General features: G+C 50.6%; 1 protein-coding gene across 1 annotated transcript; it reads right to left on the bottom strand.

Annotated features, from left to right (window-relative positions):
• Positions 1 to 9,199: 9,199 nt before the first annotated feature.
• Positions 9,200 to 10,159, bottom strand: LOC119435853 (sulfotransferase 2A8-like). Its single transcript, XM_037702561.1, has one exon. It carries the CDS (start codon positions 10,157 to 10,159, stop codon positions 9,200 to 9,202), a length of 960 nt encoding a protein of 319 aa, XP_037558489.1.
• Between the last annotated feature and the right edge of the window lie 349 nt (positions 10,160 to 10,508).

The following is a 10,508-nucleotide window of genomic DNA, read 5'->3' as shown; positions in this document are numbered from 1 at the left end:
GAGTGCTCTCGGCCTCATCCGGAGGATCGCCAACAGGCACCGGGGAATCAAAGAGGACAATCTCATCCGCATTATACATGCTTTTGTGCTCTGCCACCTTTCATACTCGGCAGCCATGCATAATTGGCATGTTGCAGAGAGGAACAAGTTAAATTCCCTCATCAGAAAGGTCTTCAAGCTTGCCCTCGGCTTACCTGTGAGCACTCACACCGAATACCTGTTAAAGCTCGGAGTGCACAACACGCTCGAAGAAATAATAGAGGCGCAAGAGCGTTCACAGCTGCTCAGGCTATCAGGCACCCCGGCGGGCAGCAAGATACTCTATGAGATGGACCTCTACCCTGTCGACCATTGCCCCGACGCCGTGCGCATTCCCAGCGACATCAGATCTCAACTACACATCGCGCCCATTCCCCGCAATATGCACCCCGCACACAACGTCGGCAGACGTCGGGCCAGGGGTAGAGCTCTACTCGAACATGTACGTAACAACCACATTGAGGCAAGCTTCGTGGATGCCGCGGCCTATGTCCAACAAGAGGCGTTCGCTGTCTCCATCGTCGACTCTAATTCCAAGATCACTTGCTGCGCTACAGTATGCACTTCGAAGCCATTTGTAGCCGAACAGGTTGCAATCGCGCTGGCTGTGCTCGATGGTCGCCGAGAGGTAATATATAGCGATTCTAAGGCGGCCATTAAGGCCTACCAAACCGGGATGGTATCCCCTCAGGCCCTTCGCATTCTCCAAAGCTTGAAAAGTATCTCTCCGCATTCTCTCATTTGGTTTCCCGCTCACTTGGGGTCGATTGAAGGCTCTCCCTCTAACCCTAACGAGAGCGCGCACGAGGCCGCGCGAGGACTCACTGACCGCGCCGCCTCCGCAGTCCCCCAACCACGCGGGGAACCATTGATGACGTATAATGAAATCACTAAGCATTATTATCTGTCAAGACGGGTATTCCCCCTCCCGCACCCTGCCTTATGCAGGGCGCGGGCGGTGACCCTTCGACTTTTACAAGCTCGTGCGTATCCTAACCTTGCGGTTCTTCACGCTATATACCCTGAAAGGTATCCCAGTGCGGACTGCCCTGCCTGTGGACTAACGGCAACATTTAACCATGTGTTGTGGGAGTGTGAAGCCATCGGCTCCGCCTTCAGCGAGGATAGGTGGGCTGCGCTTTTGGGCAGCTCCGAACTCAACGACCAAACCCTGGCCGTCCAGAGTGCCCGCGATCGGGCCGTCAAGCTCGTCTTGCCGGTCCCTACGTGGGACTAGCCGGGTGGCGCGGGGTGTCCCCTGCGTCTTCTCTGGACCTCAATAAAGTTATTTCACTCACTCACTTTGCTTACCAGTATTTGTTGCGATGTACTGCTTTCCAAACTTCATCGATTCTTGGTTATCCTGTGCGAATAAGAGCGAAAGTAAGCATCCCGCGACCACCGCAGATGTTCATATGTGACTGTCACGGATCGTCACGGTAGTGACGATCCATCTCTTGCCGCTAGCTGATAGTGGCACAGGTTGTAGGGGTCAATCCCGATCACTGCGAATGGAATGTCAGGACAGGGAAGAGGTTGCAGCAGTCCAGCCGGAGGTGACGTGGGCCGTTTGCGGCGCTGGCAGAGCGAGGCAGAAGCGACATATTTCGCTACGCAGGTGGCAAGTCCAGGTCAGAAAAATGACTGCGGAAGCTTTCATAGGTCTTGTGAAAGCCGAGATGACCAGCCATGGTATCATCGTGAAATGTCTTCAATATCTGTTCCCTGAGTGATCGAGGAGTGACAAAAAACTCAACGCTGTCCTTCGGGGTGGAAGATATACTGGTATAGGATTAAATTTGCAACTATCGACGGGCTCGCGTGTTAGGAGGCCGAGATGAGCCGTGAAGGCGTTCCATAATTGAGTGGCAGTGAGCGTCGTTGCCTTGGTGGGACGCAAACGTCTCGGGGTAGAAGGAAGGAAGACCGTTGATAGCGGTGAGTGAAAGAACTGCAGAGGACGCGTTCACAGGCTCGGTGACAGATGGAGGCAGTCCGGGAACGTCGGACTGCGGTGGTAACAGACAGCGGCTGAGAGCATCTGCATCTGCCGAATTTGTACGTGACGTCGAAGCCATATTCTTGAAGAGGTATCCAGCGACCTAGACGTCCAGATAAATTCTTTAACGTCGACAACCAGCATGAGGCGTGGTGGTCGGTCACGACCGTCATGTGGTGGCCGAGTATATACGGTCGGAATTTTTGGATGACCCAAACAACGGCGAGACAGTCCTGCTCAGTGATTGTATAATTTTTATCGGCCGATGTTAGCGTCCGACTTGCGTATGCGGCCACGCGTTCCTCAAAACTTTGTCATTGCAAAATAACAGCGCCTATTCCATGGCCGCTGGCATCAGTACGGAGTATGGGTGCGGACTCATCGAAATGACAAAGCACTGGCTCAGACGTGAGGGCACGCTTTAAAGTGTCAAAAGCCGCTTGGCACTCGTCTGACCATACGTATGGAGTTCCTGAAGGGAGGAGTCGGTGAAGCGGTATGGAGTAGAGTGGATGCGGAGATATCGAAATGACAAAGAACTGACAAGCAGACGACATGACAAATGACAAGCAGACGTGAGTGCGCATTTTAAAGTGTCAAAAGCAGCTTGGCACTCGTCTGACCATACATATGGAGTTCCCGAAGGAAGGAGTCGGTGAAGCGAAGCCGCGATGGTGGCGAAGTCACGTATGAAGCGCCTGAAGTAAGAAACGAGGCCAAGAAAGCTGCGAAGTTCTTTGGAGCATTGGGGCCTCGGAATGCGGAGGACGGCGGTAATCTTTTCGGGGTGAGGCAGAATGCCGTCTTTGCTTACGAGGTGGCCCAGTACTTTAATAGTCTTGCTGGCAAAGTGGCATTTTTTGTATTCAGCTGATGGCCAGCAGCAGAGAGACACGTCAGAACTTCGTCTAGACGCTGCAATTGGAGTTGGAAGGTTGAAGAAAATATGACTATGTCGCCAAGGTAGCACAAACAAGACTTACAGTTAAGGCCCCTCAGAACAGTGTCCATCATTCGTTAGAAGGATGCTAGTGCATTGCGGAGGCCAAAAAGCATTACGTTAAATTCGTAAAGTCCATCAGGTGTTGCAGAGGCACTTTTTTCCTTGTCGGCCTCGTGCATTGTAATTTGCCAATAAGCCGAGCGTAAGTCAAGACTAGAGAACTATTCCGCGCCTTGCTATAAATCTAAGGCGTCATCAATGCGAGGCAAAGGATATACGTCTTTTCGCGTTATTTTGTTCAAGGCACGGTAATCAACACCAAATCGCACTGAGCCATCTTTCTTGCGCACCAGAACGATGGGCGACGACGAAGGGGTGGCGGAGGGGCGGTTGATATTTCGCTCGAGTATGTCGGCAACGTGCTTGTCGATTATCTCGCGTTCGGCGGAAGAGACGCGATATAGTCGACGGCATACAATAGAACTTCCATTGACGTGTATGCGATGAGTTGCCGCTGAAGTCTGTCCCAAAAGAGGCGAGTGTGCGTCGAAGCAAGATTTATGTTTCGACAACAAGGCCAGTAGTTGATGTGCTGCTGTGGAGTCAGATCCGTAGTGATCGCGTTGGCGAGAGCAGTAGCAGGAGCAGCATCTACAGGTGGGCGTGGTTCTGCAGTACCAGTACTCGAAGCCATCACCGAGACAGGCTGTGTGTCTACACCGCAAACCACGACAGCACCTTTGGGAAGCAAAATCGGCTCATTTGTGACGTTGAGTACTGCGAGAAGGACCGTGCCGTTCATGAATAGAACGAGACTCGATGCTAGTGAAATTCCTTTGCTGAGGCAACGGGCTGATGGGGCGACTAGAACGTCGCCATTGTCAAGTACGTCGGAAGCAATCACAAGAAGTTGCTCGCGGCCAGGCGGCACCACACAATCGGCTACGGTTCGCACACGGTGGCGGGACTGAGGCCCCTCGTCGGTGTTATCGGTCTCGCGCATGTGGACAAGGCGTTGTCAGCAACAGATGAAAGCGGCAGCGGGAGAAAGAAAGTCCCAACCAAGATTGAGCATATAAGCGCAGGAAGTCAGCACTGCGAACGGAATATGGTGACGGATCCCATCAATAAAAACTCGAACGGTACACTGTGCCGATGGCCGTATCGTAAGGTTATTCGCGCTACGTAAAGGAGTGCCATGGTAAGGTGTAGTGATCTTGCGTAGACGAGAGCACAGATCGGCATAAATAATAGAAATAGCGGCTCCCGTATCATCTTATGCTCGAACAGGCACACCTTCAGCATACACTAATAACAAATTGGCTGGGCTCTCAGGAGGTGTGGTTTGACCAAGCGATGTAGCTTTCCCTACAAAAACTGCACCATCTAGTTTTCCGAGCGGTAGTCATAGTTGTGGGTGACTGGCTGAAGTGGCGATGTTGAGCGTCGGAGAGGGGAAGGAGAGCGGCGGCGTCCTGGGCGGTAGTTTCAAGGAGCGTCGGGTGGAGCAAGTGGGGAGAAGGAACGTTTTGAAGGGCAGCGCTGGTATGGGCTCGGAAAGGACACCGGATCCCTCTCGTAAGCATCGTAGCCGCGGCGTTCGTGCTGCTGCCGCTTTCGACAAAACCGCGATATGTGGCCTCGAATGCCGCAATAATAACAGATTGGGCGGGAGGAGCGCCAGGGGGCGTAAAATGCAGGTACAGGTGCACGGGGTGTAAAGGCTGCTACGTCGTTCTGCGGAACCGGAAGGGCACGCTGAGCGACGGAAGGTTGCATGGCAGCAACTTGAGCGTACATGGCTGGCGGATTTGGCGGCGTCGGAGGGTCAGGGCCCACAGCGTAAATCAAGGAAGACAGCTCGTCTTTGATGATGTCTCGTAGCCGAGTGGACGTAGAGTGAGCTTGAGGAACAGCAGAGCACGACAGGCCTTGTGCTTAAAGCTCTGCGCGGATCCGAGCCCCAATCATCATCATCAGCCTATTCTTGTCCATTGCAGGATGAAGGCCTCTCCCTGTGATCTCCACTTTCCCCTGTCTTGCGCTAGATGATTCCAACTAGCGCTTGCAAATTTCCTAACTTCATCACCCCACCTAGTTTTCTGCCGTCCTCGACTGGGCTTCCCTTCTCTTGCTATTCATTCTGTAACCCTAATGGTCCACCGGTTCTCCATCCTACGCATTACATGACACTGCCCAGCTCCATTTCTTCCGCTTAATGTGAACTAGAATATCGGTTTTCCCCATTTGTTCTCTGATCCACACCACTCTCTTCCTGTCTCTTAACGTTAGGCCTAACATTTTCCGTTCCATCGCTCTTTGTGCGGTCCTTAACTTGTTCTCGAGCTTCTTTGTTAACCTCCACGTTTCTGCCTCATATGTTAGCAATGATTGTACACTTTCCTTTTCAATGACAGTGGTAAGCTACCATTCCTGATTTGGCCATGCCTGCCGTATGTACTCCAACCAAATTTTATTCTGCTCTAAATTTATTTCTCATGATCAGGGTCCCCTGTGAGTAATTGACCTAGATAAACGTACTCAACGTGCGCAATTCGGCATCCGAAGAAGGTCGCGTGTCACAGACGTCTGGCTGTAACCGGATCGCTTGTATTGCATCCAGATGCTGGCAGGTCGCGATGACATCGTCCACAATTGTGGGGTTTTTAACTGCCAGTGCGTTAAACGCAACGTGTCCAGTGCCTTTTAAAGTGTGTTGAACGCGATCGGTCTCGCTCATTGCCGCGTCGACGTGGCGGCAAAGGGAAAGGACGTCTTCAATGTAAGAAGTGTACGTATCCCCTGGTTGTTGCATGCGCACATCGAGCTGTTGATTTGAAACTTCAGAACGGATGGATGGCGTTCCGAAAATCTTCCGGACTTAGTGCTGGAAGGCGGTCCAATCGGGCAAGGCACTTTTATGGCTAAAGAACCACGTATTCGCGACATGGGACAGGTAGAAGGCGACGTGGCGAAGTTTTTGAGTGTCGTCCCAGTGCTTGTACTCACTCACTCGGTCGTAGTTCTCCAGCCATTCCTGCGCCTCCACACTTGCCGGGGCTTGGCTGGTCATAACCTTCCGAGCCGCCGCCAGAGACGCCTGCTGCATTCACGGACACAGAGTGCATTCGGCGCGAACATGGGGAAACGGGGAAATGCGGAGGGCGTTGGCAGCAGTTGTACGCGTTGCCTCGTTGGTGCTGCTACAATTTATTTCTCTCTCTCTCGCTCGAATTTTTCTTTCTCCCGAGCATAGTGCGCGCCGCGTGCATGCTCTCCTTCCCTTTCCTTAACGTCCCATGTCAAGGCAACATGTGCACGGCACGGAGAGGAGGCGAAGCACACGCCGCTCCGCGAGGTGGTTGCTAGGCACGGTGACGTCATCGCCAGGAGCACTTTTTGTTCGCACTACGCGGCGCAACCAAGAGCTTAAACAGCTCCGCTGTTAAAAGCACCAGTCTTTCCATGTCGAGAAAATGGGGGTGAGAAGCTTGTGTGTGTACGTGACCTACTGCATTTCCTTCCCTTTCCTTCTGCGTTTCCTTCCGTTGCGTAGTACAAATCTGTGCTCATCGCTGTTGTCGCTTGCGTTCGATGTATCGAGATAGCTCGGTGGCGTGGTTAGCAGCATTCGGCCGCCACTGGCTCTTGCAATTCTTCGAAATGAAATTGCTTCAAAATTAAATCTGTCCGTCACGTAAGACAATGAATGGGTCATACCCTCTTAAGCAATCGCTCATAACCCCGTAAACGTGGCCTCCCCATTACGGCGACAGAAGCGAAGTGAAATTCTACGCTGGAATGATGTAGCAGTAGTATAAACTTTTATTTAAAAATTACATCCAGATCCAGTAGGTGCGTCTCTCGGTCCAAGGTCCCACTGGCGATCGCGGCACGCCGGGCTTTGTCGAGCAGGGCAAATTGGTCCTCCAACCGTGCTGGCTAGCCACACCTCCGACTCTCTACTGTTGGAGTTTTGCCCCAAAAGGGGTGATTGGATTTCTTGTGGCCGACTCTGGCATGACCATGTGATGCGGCCAAGAGACGGCCGCCCCCCACACCACGGGAAAGTGTTGGGGTACCGGGTGGGGTGTTTGTGGTGTAGTAGGAGTAGATGTGGGTATTACAGGTTTCTAATCTGCGCTAGTCCCGCACTTGCGATGAGTCCAAGGATGGGTCTGGAAAGCTATACCATTGCCTTCCTCGTCTCTGTGCCTCCAAGATATCTTTTGTTGTGATCCCAGATTCGACGAGAGTGCGTTCCGTTGCTCGCATGTTATATTCTCTAGCGAGGCGGTCCGCCCTCGTGTTGCCCGTGACTCCGGCGTGCGCCGAACACCAGGTAATAGCGTGGTGTTTCATGAGATTTCCTCCTAGGATTTTCATTGCCAGTTCCTGCAGTGTGCCTGTCATAAAAAGGCTACATGTCGACTGCAAGTGGGTTAGTATCAAAGCATGTTCAGATAATAAGCACATTCAAAACTGAGATAACGGGGCGTTTTAAAAATATTGTTGTACAAAACTACAAAGTAACAAAATGGAGCAAAAGCAATGCTACTTTTGCTCCATTTCTTAATTTTTAATTTTTCGTCACACACTCACCGCCTCAAATCTGCCCATAGTCAACCCAGAGTATGATGACGCTTGAGTTTGTAGGCGAACAGCGCTCGCCGAATCACGATCATCAGCCAAGACATTCAGAGGCTGTTTCTTTGGTGCGCCCTTCGACATAGGGCATAGTGGTATGGGAGTTTCGCGTTCTTGAAGTGACCAAATCTCGTCGAGTCGCGAAGAACCATGAAGAGAACTAGACACCAGCTGACGCGACAAAATTATAAAGGACATCCCAAGTATTTATTAACTATTCGCTTTGGTCGTCGTCTGTTCTGTGTTCTTCAGTTTCTTATGCTTGCATTTCTTTACATCAAATTGTTGCTTGATGGTCGGTGACGATTGGCACACAACGGGACTTCGCGTGATCGGCTGCTACTGCGAGCCACAACGAACTTTCAGTAGAATAAGTTGCAAAATACCCAGATCTCGCCCTGCTCGAGCAGCAACTCTACCTTTTTTGCAGCTATGCTTAGCAACAGTACACAAAACGATGTTTGAAACCAAGTTAAGGCCGCGTGCAAGTCGTACACGTTTATTATAGGTGATTGCGGACTCACATTTGCACCTTGCGTGTTCAACGCAGTCACATGCGTACCACTTATAGCGCTCTTGCCGGGCTCACATTGGCACTTCATCAGAAACGGGATACCCACAGAGTAGTCTACGAAGCGCATCGCAGACAGTGCTTCTTTTGGGATAAAATCCAAAGGGTCAACCCTCTCTGTTCTGTAAGAGTCCACCCAGTCGGCTGTCTATTTGGAGTGCGTTCTGATTTTTTTATTTATATATTTATTTATTTATACATACTGTCAATCCCAATAGGGAATATAACAGGACGACAAAAAGAGTCAGTGATTTAGTACAAGCCAAAAGAAAAACCAAACATGATAAAACCAGACATCGCCCAATCTACAGGTTAGGTGAATCTGTAGCGACCACGAGGAAACTGGCTGCGTGTGCCTCTGCTTATAGCTCGTACAAGTCCGGCCAATTATGGGTGGCCGAATTTGACAGTAGACTAGAGGAACCCACAGAAAATATACCCTCTTTCTTCGCACTACAGGCATGTATTCGGTCTGCGCTCGGAGGTTCATCGTTACAAAAACAAAGGCCTATTGGCAAGTGTATTCTCGACACAAAAAGTAGTACCAGCAAGAAGTTGCGCTTGTCTCTCTCTTATCATAGCATACCGGTACGATGCACGTAGCGAAAAAACACTTTTGTTAGCACATATTTTCGCTGTTTGAAATATTCTGCATGCTGCTGATAATTCTACAAGGCGGTCAGTGCTTAGCTGCGGTTTTAAGTGATTTTGCATAAGTAGAGTACATAGCAAAGAAAGTAACGTTGCGGAGACAACATTGCTTACAGGAACTTTATCTACTTATCAGAATGAACTTACCGAGAACGATAAATACATATTAAACGTGTTTTACTTTTATTTCTAGTTCGCACAATTTTTAAATGCGCTTTCCGGCTTTGAAGTTGCATTTTTGAAAAAGGCGCAAAGCTCACTCTGCGGATCATAGTTCTTTTCCTGATAAGCAGAACCAATGCAGCGCGCAAAAAAAAAGGGCAGGGAAATGACGCTGATTACTTCACCGTCAAGGCTGCTCCGAAAGAGTGAGGGCCTCCCGTCGAATGTCTTCCCACAGGCTCATGAAGGAAGCTCTATCGCCTTCGGCCACGATCTTTGCTTCTAAACGACGTAGCTGCTCTGACGTGAAGGTATCCCTCCAACTGCCTACCTTGGCACTTCTAACGATGGTGTACTTGTTTTTGTCTCCCTGGTAACCTCTGGTGCTAATCACTTGGTTACGCACTGCCTGCGTGTACCACCCAGTATCTCTAGCATTCTGCAAGTGAACGACCATGACGTCTTTCATGAACTGCGGCGAGCATCTCTCAAGCAATGTATCTAGCATGCCATTGCTCACGTCTTCCAAACTTCTGCCGTAGCGCTCTCCCAGGAAATACGCCAGACGGAGTACGGTTCCCCTGGTGTCCCTCTTGAGCTCCTCGAACGTAGTGAAGAAGACTTGCGGCTCATCCTTCAATGCGTATCCGGAAGCTACGTGCTCAAAGTAGCTGCCGAATCCGAAGTCTCCCGCCAGGAAACCTTCGAAGAAGTCATCGAATGTGCCATCTTGGAATCGATAGACGTTTAGGTCTTTCACCATGTCGCAGAAGGAAACGCAGACGTCCCAAGGGTTGCGAGCAACGTACACTAACTTGGCTCCTGCACCCATGTTCTCTTTGCGGGGAGGCTGGTGGGTGAAATATATTCGAAGCGCCAGCATCGTCCGCCAGTCTTCATCGCCTGTGTACTCGAGTGTGCGTGCGTTGTCCAAAAAGTCCTCAAAATTAATTATCGGCTTGCCTTCCTTGAGGATAAGTTGCATTATGTAGACGAGCCACTTTGTTCCACTCTTTGGGTATGTCGACAGCAGTACATCGCCTTCCTTGAATTTCAAGTTGAGACCGCTCTTAAACACCACCGGGTCAAAGACAGGGGGTCTCGGAACCCCATCAATTAGCTGAAAGTATGGCCTTTTTGGTGGCATGGCAGTTCGTTTACCTGCAGACAAAACGCAGAAAGAAAATGAAAATGGTGTCTCTCGTGAACATTCTAACCACTTCTTGCAGATTCTAACACGCCTTCCGTCTGAAAAGGGTAGCGTAATAAATTTTTCGACGCATATGACGTCGGACGCTACATATGCACAATGTATCCTACCAACCATTTTGAATGGAAATGAGCCAAGTAATGACCTTCTATACATCGTTTTCACGTGACGTCACAGCGCCGTCTGCTAGCGGTCGTCCGCCATGTTGGAGCACTGCAACCGATGCGCCCGAATGTTTGAGCGCCGCCTGTGCAGTCTTTCGGCGTTGATTTTGCGATTTTCGAAC

Source organism: Dermacentor silvarum, unplaced genomic scaffold, assembly GCF_013339745.2.
Source record: "Dermacentor silvarum isolate Dsil-2018 unplaced genomic scaffold, BIME_Dsil_1.4 Seq960, whole genome shotgun sequence".
Classification (NCBI taxonomy): domain Eukaryota; kingdom Metazoa; phylum Arthropoda; class Arachnida; order Ixodida; family Ixodidae; genus Dermacentor; species Dermacentor silvarum.
This window is presented reverse-complemented; position numbering and strand designations above follow the sequence as displayed.

Bases quoted from the DNA above. Each gene is read 5' to 3' on its own strand.
- LOC119435853 (XM_037702561.1), bottom strand. From the start codon at position 10,159: ATGCCACCAAAAAGGCCATACTTTCAGCTAATTGATGGGGTTCCGAGA.